This window comes from Castor canadensis, chromosome 5, assembly GCF_047511655.1.
Source record: "Castor canadensis chromosome 5, mCasCan1.hap1v2, whole genome shotgun sequence".
Taxonomy (NCBI): Eukaryota; Metazoa; Chordata; class Mammalia; order Rodentia; family Castoridae; genus Castor; species Castor canadensis.
In genome coordinates this window covers 57,680,214-57,697,430 of record NC_133390.1, presented here as the reverse complement: position 1 = coordinate 57,697,430, position 17,217 = coordinate 57,680,214, and the positions used below count along the sequence as shown (strand labels likewise).

General features: G+C 31.8%; 1 protein-coding gene across 7 annotated transcripts in view; it reads right to left on the bottom strand.

Moving 5' to 3' along the window:
* The window catches only part of Dzip3 (DAZ interacting zinc finger protein 3), an 87,437-nt gene that overhangs the window by 24,143 nt on the left and 46,077 nt on the right, over positions 1–17,217 (bottom strand). For all 7 annotated transcript variants that reach the window (XM_074073057.1, XM_074073060.1, XM_020151192.2 and 4 more), the window contains 9 exons: positions 16,422–16,454; positions 15,106–15,275; positions 14,246–14,290; positions 10,920–10,945; positions 8,412–8,577; positions 7,135–7,230; positions 6,858–6,985; positions 3,498–3,566; positions 676–772 (listed from right to left, as the gene is read on the bottom strand). In XM_074073057.1, the coding sequence (XP_073929158.1) occupies positions 676–772; positions 3,498–3,566; positions 6,858–6,985; positions 7,135–7,230; positions 8,412–8,577; positions 10,920–10,945; positions 14,246–14,290; positions 15,106–15,275; positions 16,422–16,454 (830 nt within the window). The remainder of the gene's footprint in view (positions 1–675; positions 773–3,497; positions 3,567–6,857; positions 6,986–7,134; positions 7,231–8,411; positions 8,578–10,919; positions 10,946–14,245; positions 14,291–15,105; positions 15,276–16,421; positions 16,455–17,217) is intronic.

The window sequence follows — 17,217 nt, the reverse complement described above, 5'->3', positions numbered from 1 at the left end:
GGACTTTTGATGTCAGTGAGTTCTCTAAAACTATGAATCTTTTTGTATCTCTAGTTTGGTTAAGTAAAAATAAAAACTACATACACATGTACACATGTACACTCATATTTCTTTTGATAGACCCTACCTTAGAAGATATCAGGTGATCTTCTCCAGTTATGGAAAGCAAATTGTGTTTTTACAGTGGGGTATCTGATATGTATATATTTTTGAAAGATCTATATGGAATGTAGCAAAGAAAGGAAATATTACAGCAGCAGTAAAATGTTATTCTTGCTAAAGGTGTGGCTCAAATACTAGAGCATTTGCTTAGAATGTTTGAGGCACTGGGTTCAATCCCCAGTACCACTAAATAAATAAATGAGTAAGAAGAAGAACAAAGAAGCCTGGTTCAATGACCTGGCTTCATGAGAAATTTCCCTTGATCTATCATAGATCAACTGCTCAATCAGTGAAGAAAAATGACATAAGATTATAAGCCCTGAAGTTCTCATATACAACACATCAATGAGTCAAAAAAAGTATAAGAGTTTGAGCTATGTTTTCCTGGCTGGTACTAAGACACCCGATTTCTGTTTATTCAAAAAACCAGCCTTTTAAAAATTCTTTGGTTATACTAATAGTACATGAGCAAAAACCTCCCTCTATCACCCCATTCCACTTTTTTTTTTTTACCTCAGCTGTTAAGGCTCTGTTAGTTTCTGCATTCAGCTTGTTTAAGTATGTTTTAATTGTGCTTTCCATATTATGTTTCTCCATTTCCCATTGAGATCTGAAATATATGATCATTAAAGAGTCAGCAACACTATAGCAAAGATACACTTTTCATCTTATTCAGAGGGGAGGAAGATATAAGCTCTACAATGAGAAGAAAAAGATTTCTTGGAAAAATATATAGCACATAAAAACAGTAGAAGACACTGTTCAACACTTACGGTTATCTTGTACCATCAAAAGTGCAGAAGTTTTAAAAGTTGTCAGCATAGGGGTTATGATCTAAAACTTGCTCAGAAATCAAGGTATCTTAGAATGAATCTTAGCTCCACAATTTATTAAGTTTTTGGGCAAACATAGTACATTAAATATTTGTGCTCCACCACCCAAATTCGTATGTTGAAATCCTAACCACTAAGGTCATGGTCTTAGGAGATAGTGTCTTTGGTAGGTGATAAGGGTGAAACCCTCATGAATGGGATTAGTGCCCTTATAAAAAGAGGCTTGAGAGAGCTCTCTTGCCCCTTCAACCATGTGAGGTTATAGTGAGAAGATGGCTGTCTATGAGGAAGCAGATCCTTACCAGATATCAAATTGGCTGGCACCTTGATCTTGGACTTTCCAGCCTCTAGAACTGTGAGAAATACATTTCTGTTGTTATAAGCCACCCAGTCAATGATATTTTATTACAGTAGCTCAAACAAAGAGAGCAAATTAATTAACTTCTCTATACCTCAGTTTCCTCACATGTAAAAATGAAGAAAGTTGTATAAACAGCTGTTGTAAAAATTCATCCAGACAATATATAAAGTACTCTGTGTTTGGTACATAAATATTAAATAATGTTAGCTACTATTGTTAATAAATTTTTCATAAAAGGTTCTACAAGTCTTTTTGTACATCAAGAATAGCAGCTACATAGGTTTTCATTATCCCTGTCATAAAGGGAAGTCATTGCATTAAAATATTTTATTGATTATGTCAGTACTCTAATTTTATACCTTAGAATGAAACTGAATCCTACAGATTGAGAGGCAAGAAGAGAGATAATGGTTAGGACATTGTTTATGCAGGATATTAGGATAAGTGGCAACCTGTGAGGTTTCTTCTTTTTTTCCCCCATTCCTTCTCATCTTCCTATACTCAAGTCTCAGATTCTGTATCATAGAACTCAAATTATCTTTATTTAGAACAATTAATTGAAAATATAATAGGGACTATCACAAAAATTATCTTCAATGTTTTGATATTAGAAATATTCAGATGCTTAAGAACTTGGTAAATATTGATGAGAATTTTGATAGGGTATATATACAGACACACACACACACACACACACACACACACACACACACACACACCATTAAGGCCAGAGCTTATTGGGGAGGAAAAAAAAATCATAAAACACTTAAGTAGATATATTAACTTAACACAAGGGGAATTAATTATTATGCCTAAATACTGTATAAAAATTGACTAAAAGAAAAACATCAATAATCAAAATTAAAAACATTTGTGCTTTAAATGATATCACCAAGAAAATGAAAAGACACTCTGCAGGATAAGAGAAAAATGCTTGTAAATCATATATCTGAAAAGAAATTTATATCCAGGACTGGTTATTTGGTTCAACATTAGAGTGCTTCTCTAGCCTGTATGAGGCCCTGGATTTGATCCCTAGCATCAGAGAAACAAACAAGCAAATAAACAAAAAAACCCTTGTTTCCAGAACATATAAAGAACTTTTAAAATTCAACAATAAAAAGGATATCCCAATTTTTAAAATGGCCAAAGGATTTGGATAAAAATTTCAAGAAGGTGCACAGAAGACTAATAAGCACGTTAAAAGATGTTTGACATACTTAAGCATTAGAAGAATGTGAATAAAAAGCACAGTGATCTACCACTTCATACAAAATGTAACAAGGTGAAACAACATTATTCATAATAGTCAAAAAAATGAAAACAAGCCAAAATGTCCATCAAACTGATGAGAAGATAAAATGTGTTACATCTAAACATGGAATATTATGTATCTATAAAAGGAATTAGTACTGATATATGCTACGACATGAAGGAATTTTGAAAACATTATGCTAAGTAAAAGGAATTAATCACAAGGTCCACAAACTATATGATTCCATTTATGTAAAATGTCCAAATTAGGCAAATCCATAAGGACAGAAAGTAAATTAGTATTTGTCAAAAGCTAGAGGAAAAACAGAGGAAATGACTTTTAATAGGTACAAGGTTTCTTTTTGGGGGTAATAAAAATGGCCTGGAAATAAGGTAATGATGACAGTGGTAAACTTCTATGAATACACTAAAAAAACTAATGACCTGCATTCTTACATTCTTCAATAGGGTAAATTTTATGCTATATGAATTAGATTTCAAAAAATTATTTAAAAATTACCCAAGGCAAACAATAGGTGAATCTGAATAATTCAGCCAGTTCATAAAGCAGTCACACATTGTAGTACTGATTAAAGAAATAAGAACTCTTTAAGTTCTAGTTTATGACAGTAGTTTGTTGTGAGACTATAACTTTGCTAATTGAATCACTCTTAGCAATTTTCCAGGGCCAAAGCTAAGGTAAACATACCTCCCTCTTTGCACAGGACAATTCCAGTTTACACCTATTGTCCCAATGTAATTATTGATACTGCTCAAATATCATGCTCAAAAGTGCCCAGTTTGGATGGTAAGTTATATGGCTACCCTAGCCAGACAATGTTGCATGGAATACACAGAGAGGGAGCACCCAAACAAAGGAAAAGTACCTTTTCATGGAAAGTTGCTCTTTAAGGTTCTTGATTTCATTATCTTTAGCATGGATTTGACGCTGTAATCTAAGAAAGTCATAAAATATCAGAAATTATTTCTCATTAACAGTCAAAACAACTCTTCTTATACTTGAGGAAGGCAACAAGTGTCTAATTTGGACCACAAATCTTAAGCCTAAAAATGGGACTGGACTCCTATACCTGATCCATTTGACATTCATCTCCCTGGTTTCTAATGTCTGACTTACTGACTTCTCAAAGAAAAGGGAACTAAAATGTAACCCCAAAAAATAAAACTTCAGAGAGAAGTGTTATTTTATTTTATTTTATACCACAGCCTAATGACATGAAAAAATGTCTTCAGCCCTCTGTACTTTAGTTCACCCACTAGAAAACAGATAGTTATCTTCCTGATTTTCTAAGCCTGTCATGGGACTACTAAACACATTAACCTCCTTAATAAGATTTTATATCAAGCCATACAAATTATAAGTGACCTTAAATCAGAAGGACCTTAAATATAGAAGAAAGGACCTTAAGTAAAGGATTTAATAAAATAATAAAGAACCTTAAATATAGAAGTAATGAGGCTGTGTATAAATAAGAATTTTAGTCAAAATTATACATTATAATTTGGGAGCCACTCATATGACTTAATCAAGGAAATATTGGGTAAAATTTTTGTGTAAGTCATAAAGTATAACCTGTGATTAGCTTCAAAATTAATATGCAAGAAAACTATTAAGAGAAATACAAAGCAATAAGTTTGGCTGACATATAATCACATATCAGGTTTTTTATTATTGTGCTGGGAGGGGATACCTTGTGGCATTTACAAAAGTTCTTACAATGTATCAGATATATCATACTTGATTGTGTGTACGGTATTGCTGCTTGAACACAGGGTCTAGTGCCTGCTAGGCAAAGCACTCTACCATTTGAATCAGACCTTCAGCCCCAGTCACATATCATTTTTGTGGTTCCTCCCTTGTTCTGTTGCGTTTATTTCCACACTCAAGCTTTTACATAAACCTCTTAATTAGCTTCAATATAAAGAAACTTAAAACAAAAGTTCCTTTCTCTTTAAATATCTCATAAGTTCATACTGTTGGAATACATAGGAGGTTTGGTTAATTCAAATTTTGGAATGCTAAGTCAAAACAATGACTTCAGTGCTATCTGGAACTGTTCACTACTAGGTTTTAGAGACTACCCATTCACCTTTACTTTATGTTTCCTGACAGTTGCTTCTGTTGGACTTAAGATACAATAAAAAGAAATAAGATCTCCTGTACACAAAAGATTGTGTTCTCACATGAAGAATAAGAAATATAAACTTTGTTACTGTAATACACAGGAATATGTAGACAGTTTAAAAGTACTGTCATGTATCACTTAGTTATGAAAATATATTCTGAGAAATGTTAGGCAATTTTGCCATTGTACAAGCTTTGTAGGGTGTACTTACACAAACTAAGGTAGCTATCATGTCATTAGTCAATTTCACCTTATGAGACCACCATCATACATGCAGTCTGTTAATGACCAAACGTCATTATACAGCACATGACTGAAGTAAGACTTCTAAGATTGTCATCTTCTTTTTCCTTAGTATTATACTTACATTATTTTATTATTTTATTCATTTATTCCATTATTCCATTATTTTAGTCTAGAGTGGGAAGTAAGAGTTGATAAGAAATTCAGAAGACCTGAATTCTTAAATAACATTGGGTAAGGCAGACATAATTCCTATTATCTGGTCTGGATATGAATTAGCTATGGTATGTTCAGGCAGCAAAACTTCTCAATCCTTTTCTCAAGATAGTGTGAGATTGTTAGATTTTCTTATTTTAAAGGTCTAAATCTCAAGCCAACTGTGGCTGGCTATCAAGTTTATTTTGTGGATTTGATTAAAAGCAGCTTTCTGACATTTACTAGGTATTCATTACAGTTTACACAAAATAGGTCACTTTTATATAGGTTTTCCATGAATTCTCACATTGAATGTGCATCGTGTGAAGACATATGCATCCCCTAAAGTGGTCTGTTTGCAGCTTTAAGCACATAAGGGTTGTATGAACCAGCTGTCAAGATTTGAGGAGGGATGCCAACATGGTGATACATACCTGCAATCCCAGCACTCAGGAGAATAAGGCAAGAGGATCACAAGTTTGGAGCCAGCCTGGGCTACATAGCAAGACCCTGTCTCAAAAAACAAAACAAGAGTTGAAGAGGGATATTCTCAGATGGCAAAGGAGAGAGGCAGCTTAAATACACTGATGGAATATTGAACTCTGATGTTACATGACATATTTCTGGATTGATCATCACCTTCCAGGCTAGAAGACAAAGTTTTGAATCCTAAAGTATGTGTTCTTAATAAGTGATTACAACCAGCTTAGTTTGCCCAAGATTTCTTAGTCCCTCATGTCCTTTTGAAATTAGAGATCTTTTTAACTCAAACAGGGACAAGTTTCAAAGTACTTACAGCTGAAATTACATTGCCAAAACCATGGCACACAGTTCTTTGTGAAACCCTTTGTTTTTGAGGCACAATATATGGGAGAAAAATTTAAGACCTAAATCTCTACAAAATGTTTTTCCAATTATATAAGATACATCTTGGAGTCCTTACCCTACTATATTCCCTCACACTTGTCTATTTTCCCTATCACAGCATTCTAGGAACTGTAATGGATTTTAAACTAAGACTTTGTGGATGAATGGTATATTACTATTTATTAACAATGTATGACAAACTATGCCACTGTTTCAACTGATACACATTGAGGGGAGTGATTATATAAAAAGAATGACGTAGGTCACTCATCTTTCCTGTTAAGTCTGTCATTATTTTTAGTCTTTGGCATTTAGAACTTAAGGTCATAAGAGAAAAAGTTTGGTCAAGATGGGAAAAGTCTTCATGAATTTGGCTTGTTTACAACCTCTCAGGCTTATAATACAAATACTCTTTCAGAGGCCAATATAATTAAGCACACAGCTGATTCCATAAATGTCTTTGAGAAATGTACTTATCATATGCTATAAACAGCCAATCATTGATCACATTTTTACAAGTCATGACCTGAAAGTTAATTAGCTTCCTCATGTAATTCCATTATCTCACACTTATTCAGCCAATACATGAAAAGCTTGATATGTACAGTGAGCATTTGCTTACTTCTCGATCCACTTGGCAAGACAATAGTATAGTTGGTTTTTAAGCAAGTACAGCCTTTGTAATTCCTACTGTGCAGTCACAATGCCACCTAGTGGCTATATAGAGATTATCTTTAATAGATAATAGATAAGGTAAACCCACAATTTCCTGTGTATCAAAAGATTAGTACTTACTTGGAAACTTTATTGATTCCAAAAGCCACTTGTTGGTTCAGAGATGCGATAATTTTGTCTCTTTTTTTAATTTGCATTTGATTTTCTTGCCACCGAAATGTCACTGTTTTCAACTGTCTTTTGAAATCCTGATCAATGAAAAACATTTCAGTTAATTCTAGTTAAATTATCAGAAATTAAAAGAAAAAAAACTAAACAGGATTCTTTAAAAAAAATGTCATTAAGTTTAACATTTCAAATACGTACCTCCATTAAATCTAATGACAAAAATAGTTACCTCACATTGATAGTGCAATTTATAAAGCTGCCGTTGACAAGCAAGTCTTTCCTTTTCAGTTTCTCCATAGTCTGTAGTTACCTTGCCAGTTGATCCCTATTAAACAAATGAAGTATTAATGTTTTATTTTCTTGTAAAAACATTAATATTTTAGTTATTTATAGGGGATTTAAAGTTGCCATCTAACTCCTAGTCATGCTGGACAATACTACCTACATTTTTACAATATTTTAAGAATTTTCTTTATAATGCTTTTAATGTCATGAGAACCATATGAGGTAGGCAATCATCATTTCCATTTTAAGATGATAAAATCAGTAAGTAGTTCGCCCAAGGTCGTATAGGCAGTAAATAAAAAATCCTGAAATCTGACTAATGTACTCTCAATTGCCCAATTATTACACTATATCATCTTATTTTAATGTTCAACTTCTCTACTAGATTATAAACACTATGATAATAGACACCATAGGGGTGCTAAATGGTTTTTAAGTAAATGAATAGAGGTGTGTGGCATTTTGGTTCTAATTTCAAATTCATATGCTTCTCCTAGCTACTAAATAAAAACCAGTGATCCTCATATTCAGTGTGACATTCAAAGTTAAGAGTATATTGATTCGTTAGATATGTACATAATCTAAGATTGTGTTTGCAAAGGAGAAAAAAAGGCATGAAAATTAAGAGTAGGTTATCACTGAACTCACATTTGTGGGTAAAATTATTTTGGAAAAAATTCTTTGATTTACTTTGTATAATTAATTCTTCCTTTGAAAACTTAAATCGTATTCTTATACCTCTTCACATACAGGTACATCATTTCAAGGAGTGACTACCACCAAAAAAGGAGCCAGGAAAAAAAATGTTGCACATTATTATTTCTGTGGACATTTCATGTTAGCAACTAGATTTAATTTAAAAACTGAAAATAACTTTGTTTTATGAAACTATTTTTCTCATGATATTTAATCCAGTGGAATTATACTAGGTTTTCTGCCCCTTGTGGTGCTCAAGAACCTTTACAAGGAATGCATTTGTAACCAACTCTGTCCAATAGTTAAAGCCTGGGTATGAATGTTCTGAGGACTAATGTGATAAGTTTCCAGATCCTAGGATTCTTTTTTTCTTTAACCCACACTTTCCCACCTCCATTCCTGTTTTCCTATCTCCTTACAACATCACAAATTACTGAGCTTTTCAAAAAGTCATGTTGTTCAAGGAGTCTGAGGAATAAAAGGTAACAAAGAAGGCAGGGCTGTGCCTTCTCCAGTCATGCTTACCTGCTCTATCATGTCCAGAATATGTAATTCATCCAGGCTATAGAACTTGTCTTCAGTTGCAGAATCCTCTTGACCATCACTTGCATCATCTTTCATATAACTACCAATTGGGTGTAGATCTGTTTGTTCTTTTTTCAACTGCTCTTCCTTTTCTACCATGTATGAGCTATAGTGGTGACATGGTCAATGTGATTTTTTTTTTTAACTGAACAGTGCTTTTCATCTAAGCTATTGTTCCCCAAATTAGTATTACACTGGTCTCACTGGATGCTCAGCATTAGAAAGGCTAATGGCAATGAAAATTTGGACAGTGCTCATATTATGTCTTTTGCTTGATTATTCACAATAAATATTAGCATATCTGAGATAGCACTTAATCAGGGTACCTATTTAATTGTTCATCCCAATATTTTCAAGAATCATGAGAACACAGAGTTTATTTTTCAAACTGCAACTATTAATATTATTTTGAAGAATACTGGCAAGTATTTCAACATCTGTTATTTTATTATTAAAACACATTCCTCCTCCTTCCACATATACAATATTCTTGACAAGTAGGTGGGTTTAATCAATTCCAGTGCTTTGGTCCAATGTATAGTTAACAGAGGGTTGCAAGCAACAACAAAAAGTAAATTTTAAAGTAGAGGAAGTTTTATTGTAACAGACCTTTAAAAAAAAATTATAGTGTCAACATGAATTTCACTAAACAAAACTCTAACAGCAGCCACTAAAAAATGCAAATGCTATAAACAAAATGGCAATTAACCATAAACTTATGTCTAAGATTTAAATGCCTACCACTATTGTTTAGTTGGCATACAACTGAGTAGCTATGAAATTCTCCCTAATCTCACTAAATGGCAACAGGAAATGGTATAACTTCTTATAGCATGATGTAAATGATTTTACTAGTGAATAAAATTATAGAACATACTGTTACCTTTTTTAGGACACTGACATCTTAAAAAACAACGACAACTAATGATTATAGAATAACTCATGAAACACAGTCAGTAGATATTAATGAGGCATTCTAGAGTGACCTCAATATTCTGGTAATATTTAATAAAATCAATTGCTTGTATAAGCAATTAATTCACAAACAATTAGTTTTATAAATTACCTGAAGAGTTTTAAAAAGTATTTTCAGGCATCCCTACAACTATAGTGACAACATGATGATTTATATTTTTGAAAAACTATCCAAGATTATTCTTTTATTTTTTAAGTAAAATAACAGCATTGGGATAAAACAGGAAAATATTTATGTTTTTAGGAGATGAAAATTGAAGTATGGAGAGGTAATGTTGCAGTAATGTTTGGGATTGGAAACTCTTAAACAGAAGGTCAAAGGAAGTATGAAACAAATGTGAAAAATAGGGATAATTATTGAATTAATGGATTGGGATGACAGGCATATATACTATTATGTTCATATAGCACATATATAATATCCCCTTTAGTTTTATAAATATTTGAAAATTCTCATTTAAAACAAAGTTCCTTGGTGACCTGATTATCATCCAGATTTGGATTCAGTGTAAAGAAAATCAGAAAAAGTGATTGATAACACCATTTCATCATTTTAAATTTATTTTTTGTAGCATCTAGACACAGTCTGAAAAAATCTTATTTCTACAGTGTCTCAATTTGTGGCCAAAAAAAACCTGAAAATACATAGTTCACTTTTGAACTATTTTATATATCAGGGGGATCATGTCCATTTACAATAAGAAATAATTTGCTACAAATGAGATCTTTTAAATTACCAAAACATGTTCTTGCTGCCATTTTAATGCTACCCAATTTATGCACTCAGAATTCTCTAAAGTTACTAATAATCCATTAAACTAGCTTTTTAGACTTTCCCCACTTTCCTTCATCTACTATACTGTTTTAAATCATGTGGCTGTACAATACATCTTATAGTAATCTTCTGACATTAAATGATTTGTGAAAGGTTCAGAATTTACTGTCAACAACTGAGATAAAAAAATCTCCTCAGGTAAAATTTTAAAAACTCAATAAACCATATCATTTTGTAAAAGGGGGCATCAGGTCATAACAATGATCTATCCTTTAAATTGAAGTGTTGATCTAGATTTGACTAACTACAATGTTGAGTATACTTAAAAAATACTTTATGAAGAATTCAAGTTAGTCCTTGAATGGATGAAGTACTTAACATTAGATGACTCTTTTTTTTTTTTGGCAGTACTGGGTCTTGACCTCAGGGCCTCAAACATGCAACGCAGGTGCTCTACTACTTGAGCCACTCCACCAGCCCCAAGATGATTTTTGAGTAGCCTCATATACAAAATGTTGAGAGATTCTATCCTTCCAAAGCAAATGATAAACTTTTTTGTCACTGTAAAATAGTAGCCACTTAATAAGAGACTGTCCTTTCTGTCTTAGTGAGAACATTTCCCAAGAAAGACTATGTATTATCAATGAAGCACATTTTAAAAAATACTTTAAAAACTGAAAAATTAAATAAACACTTACACTTGCTCTTCTATTGAGTCCTTGTTCTGAAAAACAGCATCACAAGAATTAGCAGTCTATATCAACTATGTCAATATAGCAGAGTAATATGATCAGTGTCTCTTAAAATTTTTTATAACCAAAGAAATACATTTTAAATCATCACTCTGTATGCATTTAGTTATATATTTTTACTCATTAGCATAAAACTGAAACATAAATTCCATGAAATAAACCTTACCGATATTATCTGTTTTTACTCCTACATATTTTTTTAAAAATGGTGCTTGTGATTCACTAAAATGATTTTACAATCTACTGCTGAGTCATGACACATAACTTGGAAAATTACTGATACAGATAATGGAGGTGAATATTAGGGTTGAATTTGGACCTAGTAGTAAACCTTGGAACAAAGTATTCATAAATACCCATTTATTCCTTACACTAATCACAAGGATTTTTGGAAATGTACATGGAAAGAAAAATACATTAAGAATCTTACAGAAAAAGAAGTGTTATGGAGATCATAATTGGGAAAATTTTTTTTTAATTTTTGCTTTTTCTCCTCTTTTTATTGTATTATTTTTGTACTGGGGATACACTACAACATTTACAAAAGTTCTTACAATATATCATAGTTGAATTCACTCATTAAATCTATAGCAATAACATATGACAGCATTAATATTTTCCATCTCTTGCTTACAATCAGGGTCTCCTCCACAGATGGTATGATATTGTATGTACAAATTTGTTTATCTTTCTTATCTGTACCATAAGACTTTCATGATTCAGTGTCTGATTTATGTTCAACGTTCAGTACCAATTTATTTCTATGATTTAGAATTACTGACTTCTACCTTGGTTCCAGTGTACCTTAATATCTGAGTTGAAATGACCTTTGGTTGTTCAAATGAACACACCTAGTATACAGCTTATTTCTCAAACTCCCTTTTAGCTCCTCCCATGACAACTTCATGACAACCCATAGCAACATCTCTTCAATTTATATATAGGCCACCCAATTTAAAGAGTTGGATTTATTTCCTGTTATATTTGTTTTATCTTAAGGCTTCATCACAAAAGCTTTCTAGTTTTTTGCTCACTTTAACCCTGGGTAGGTAATGGAAGATAATTAACTAATTAATTCCCCCAAAAGAATTATTTACAATTTGGATACGTTAGGAGGCAAATACTAAATACGTACCAAAACCAGGGAACATATAAAGTAGTTATAACATTTATATAGTACTAGTTAGAAGTTATCCATACTGCCTCCTCAATTTACTATAAAACGTTACTTTTCCTTCATATTCTTCCAGAGTCCAATAGGTATTTTAGGACTATTGTCAGGTAGACAAGACAAAAAACAAGTAACTAACAGAGAACACAATTTCATATATTGATTTTGTCATCACTGCATAACACAAGCAAATTTTAATGTGTCAAAACTTTTCATGAGAAGTCCTGATTAGAGAATTTTATTGACTTCACTGTTTACAATGAATTTTATCAACAATAACAATTGAGTATATAAATAGAATTACTCCATATAAAATAATTGTATGAATAGCTCTTAGTACTTTTAAAATTATTTAAAGTTTAAATAAAATATATAAAATGTCTACAACTTCTCTCCTAATTTCTAAATTTCATTTTAATAAAATTATTTATTTTCAAAAGTATCTCAATATCTTTTAATAGACTAAATTGGAAAAAAATCATAAGATGTGAAAAAAACAAAAAGTTTCAAGATGCTTGTTGACATTTAATAAGAAAATTTTAATAACAGTATGTATGAAATTTTGAGTGGTGTATATATTTTTATATATTTTTCTAATTGTGTTGGTCTCCTGTTTAGTTTCTTTCTTTCTTTTGGTAGTGCTGGAGTTTGAACACTTGGGTGCGAAGCAGGCACTCACCCATTAGAGCTGAATTCCAGTCCCCACCCCTCCCCCCTCCCTTTTTGCTTTATTTATTTTTCAGATAGGGTCTTCTGGTTTTGCTCAGGGTTGGCCTAGACTGCAATCCTCCTACTTATGACTCCCAGTAGCTGGAATCACAGGCACACACAAGTACACATAGCTTATTAATTAAGATGAGATCTTGCTAATGTTTTCTTACCTTGGCTGACTTCAAATCATTATCCTCCCAATCTCTGCCTACTGAGTAGCTGGGATTACAAGTGAGCCACCATGCCTGGCCTATCTTTGTTTAATTTCAATTTGACATTTCTAATTGAAAATCTGAGCATTAACATATTTTAGTATTTTTGGAAGTAAAGAAAAGATGTGATACACACTTCTGGAACTTAGCTTTGTGGTTCGACAGCTGTGAATTTACTTGGCCAGCTTTATACAGCATTGGACCTGGACTTAACAATATTTTGGCAAAAAATAAAACATATCCTATCAGATGAGAATGGTTTAAAAGAGTGAAAAACCTACTTAAATATGTCTTTACAAAACAAAATTTAATTTTTCAAACTGACTCTTGAGTGCAATGTTTTTTATAAATGATGGTTATGATAAATGGAAAACACTGATATTTTGTTTATCAGAGTATAAATTGTCTTTATTTTATGCCTGACCTCAATAAATATTTTGCAAATTCACCTGAAGTTTCACTAATAATTAAAATGTATACATACATCCAATAACTAATAACATGATCTCACTAGAGTACAGCTAGATAAGGTACAACCACACTGTTCATGATACAGGATACAGAAATTTTAAATTTATGCTAAAGACTAGAAAAGCTAACATTTTTTACAACACAAAGTTTATTCAGCACAATGATTAGCTACCTGTCTGATTATAAAAATAAAAAGAAACCAAAAACTCTTCACTTTCTCTTGTCGTTTTCCAAGCAACTAGGAGACTTTAATAAAACTATGCTATACACAGTGACCTATTCATACTGCAATTGGAAAAAATATATAATGAACAGACTATGAAAGATTTCTTAATGGTTTTGAAAAATGCTTCTGAAGATAGCACAGATATGGCAAAAAGAAGCTGCTACTAAATTAAGTAGAGATATGATACAAAGCTGTTTTAAAAATGACAGTGGTATGTTAAAATTAATGAAATTTTCAACTAATTCAGTTTATTAATTTGTATATGCAAATGTATCAATTATGATGGCAATATGTACCTTCTGTTTAAATTCAAGACTGAAATATGTAGACTTCTCAATGACCATATATTTAATAAAGTATTGAATCATTTATACTACATGTTTACTTGGACTAATCTAAGTTCTAACAATGAATCCATGTATCAAAGTGAAGTGTTCATAATTAGACATCTTTCTATTATAAAGCTAATGCAGTTTCTTACCTTTTTATTCTTAGTTTTTTTCTTTTTCTTTGGTTTACTCTTATCCTAGTAGGTAAGAAATAAATCATTTATTGAATATGCAACTCAAATTATAATGGATTATTTTGCAAAGTATGTTTCCTCTAATTACTGGTATCTTTTGTCTCTCGATATTATGGATCATATTTCTTTACTGATCTTTTGAAAATGATTACTTTCATTGTAACTATTTTTGTTTCAATCTTATTCTTTTGCCCTTGAGAAATGACTGATGTATAAAAGAACATGCACTGTCAATATGTAGGCTAAGAATAAAAGCTTATATGTGCCCACTTGTACATATGCAAGGGAAGAAAAAATGAGGAAGACACATTTAAAAGAGCAATATATTCATGTCCATAAGATGTGAGATTAAGCCTAAGAAAAAAATCAGTAATAATAAAGTAGCTATTACCTAGCATCTGCTAAGAAATATAGAGGTACCATCCTAGATTATTTAAATTCAACCTCTGTGGAAGAGGCATTGAAATTTCTCATTTTCTTTTATTTTTTCCATCTCTTCTATTCCCCACTATATCTTATTCTCCTTTCTGCCACACTCCCGTGTCTACTTCCATTAGTTAGGATGAAGAAATGTATTCAGAAATCTAGCACAGTGTCTGGCATATAACAAATGTTCAATAAGAATTGGCAAAATAAATTATTATGGCAGGAAAGACTATGTTAGCAAATACTGGAGAAAGAATTATTCTAATTCATAGTGTACTGTGTGTACACTATGATAAATGTAAGCCAAATTGGGATGCTTTAAGTATAGCACATGCAAAAACTAATAGCCCAAAATAAGTTCTCCAAATTCAAATATTAATAAAAGTTTATACTTCCTGGAGATCTTTAATAGATTCTGTTGAAGATTCACTGGGTATTGAGGCTCCATCTTTATTCATTTCTGCTAACTGTATTTCAGGGATTGATTTCACATTTATATTGTATTCCATGAGAGGTGGACTCAGTTCTTCTTCCTCGTTCTGTAACTCTTCTATTTCAATACCTAAATATTAAAGACAAAAACTCTGGATGCAAGTTTTCAAAAGATTTAGCCCCTTATCACAATTGTAAGTATTTGCCCAAAAAATAAAATACCAGAAAAAAGAAACAGAAGTCATCTTACTCTTCAATTACTAGAGAAAAATGCCATGTGTATTTATACATAATCAAATAATATGTACTTATAACAGTCTGGAACCAACTAGTATGAACCAAAATGCTATGGTCCCTTCCTGGTATCTTAAGTAGATCCTAGATATTAGATATTCTTGAGCTTAAGTGGAGTCTAAATAGTAAGTTTTTTAGTTTTGGCATGGATTCTGTTAAACACTGCACCTAGTGTTAGGTAGTAATACTAAATACTAGTAAGTAGTATTTAGGATATAAGCATGAAACAGAAAAAATATAAACAAAAGCTAGAAGATTTTTTCCTTTCCTTTTTCCATAAGAAGAATATCAGTTCTTATTACATGACCTCTTCATTGACACCATGCTCCTTAATATTGCCCTAGAAACTGGCTCAAAACTTCACCACAGATGGTCTAACATTTAACTAAAAACAAACCCATGATGTTTTTCTTAAGGAAATTTTTAATTTTAGAATGTGAACTACAGTTTTTTTTTAAACTCAAAAATGGAAATTAAAAAGCTGGGCATTGTGGCATGTAGTTGTAGGTCCAACTACTTGAGAGGCTGAGGAAGGAGAGTAGCTTGAGCACAGGAGTTTGGGGCCAGAAAGGGAAATACAAGACACCATGTCAAAAAAAAAAGTGCAACAAATCTGGCAAAAAAGTATTAAGTATAGCTATTAGCAATGAATTGTTAATCAGATAAAGCCATAAAAAACAGCAGAGATGAGCTGGTAGAGTAAGCAGGTAGGTATTTTTGCCAGTAAAAGTATTCTGAGTAAAACCTAAAACTTCATCCTTGCATAAACCCTATGGTACAAACACTAAGATTAAGGCAAAATAAGACTCATGCTAGATCAAGCTGACCAGTAGTAATTTTACTATGTGATTTTCCAAGCTTTTAAGAAACAGGAACAGTTTATTATAAAGTTTATCTAACCATGTATAAATCATATAAATATCCCTTAAGTATCCCAAATTAAAAGGTCACTTAAATATTCTGTTTTTTTAAATATACTTACGTTGACTGCCTGTTATTGACTGTAGAGCAATCCCTGTGGTACATAAAGAAAAAATTTAGACATACAATTGCAAATGAAACCAATTAATATCTGATTGGAATTAAGAAAAGTCAGAAGAGTTTTACACTGCATTAATGTATTCTGTACGAACTATAAAAATAATCAGATCTGCTCATTAATGCAGTTTAGGCAAAGCATAATCTTTAGACTATCATATAAAGGTCCTAAACCTATGATTTAATAAAGAATAATAAACACAAATTTGAAGTTTATAATAGATAAAGTCTACAACACATTTTATTTATTATTAGTTCAAGGCCATGAAGGAATGATCCATTGTCAACTATGTAGCAAATTTTCATTGAATGTTTGAGTCTTTTTTAGCAATGTGAACTATCCCAATCATCACTCCTTCTTGCCCATTAATATTTATTGAGTACCTATAATTTATTTCAGGCTGTATTAAGCTCTAGATAGTAAATGGTGAAGAAAAAAGGAAATCTTCACGGAGACTTAGGGTTGACAATGGATGTTAATCAAATAATAGGATATAGAAATGAAAATGGCAACTTTAATAACTGAGGAAAGATACAAAAGATACTAAGAAAGCCTCTAATAAAAGGACTCAACCAGTAAGCTCTTCAGACTATCTAAGCAAAAACTGCTTGAATGCTTTGAATTGAATTAATAGCGCTCAAACCCTTTCCCCATATATTACCTTATTCTTATGGGTTTTTGTTATTTAAAATCTTAATAGAATAAATGTATTTTTAACAGAGCCTTTAACTTATATGTC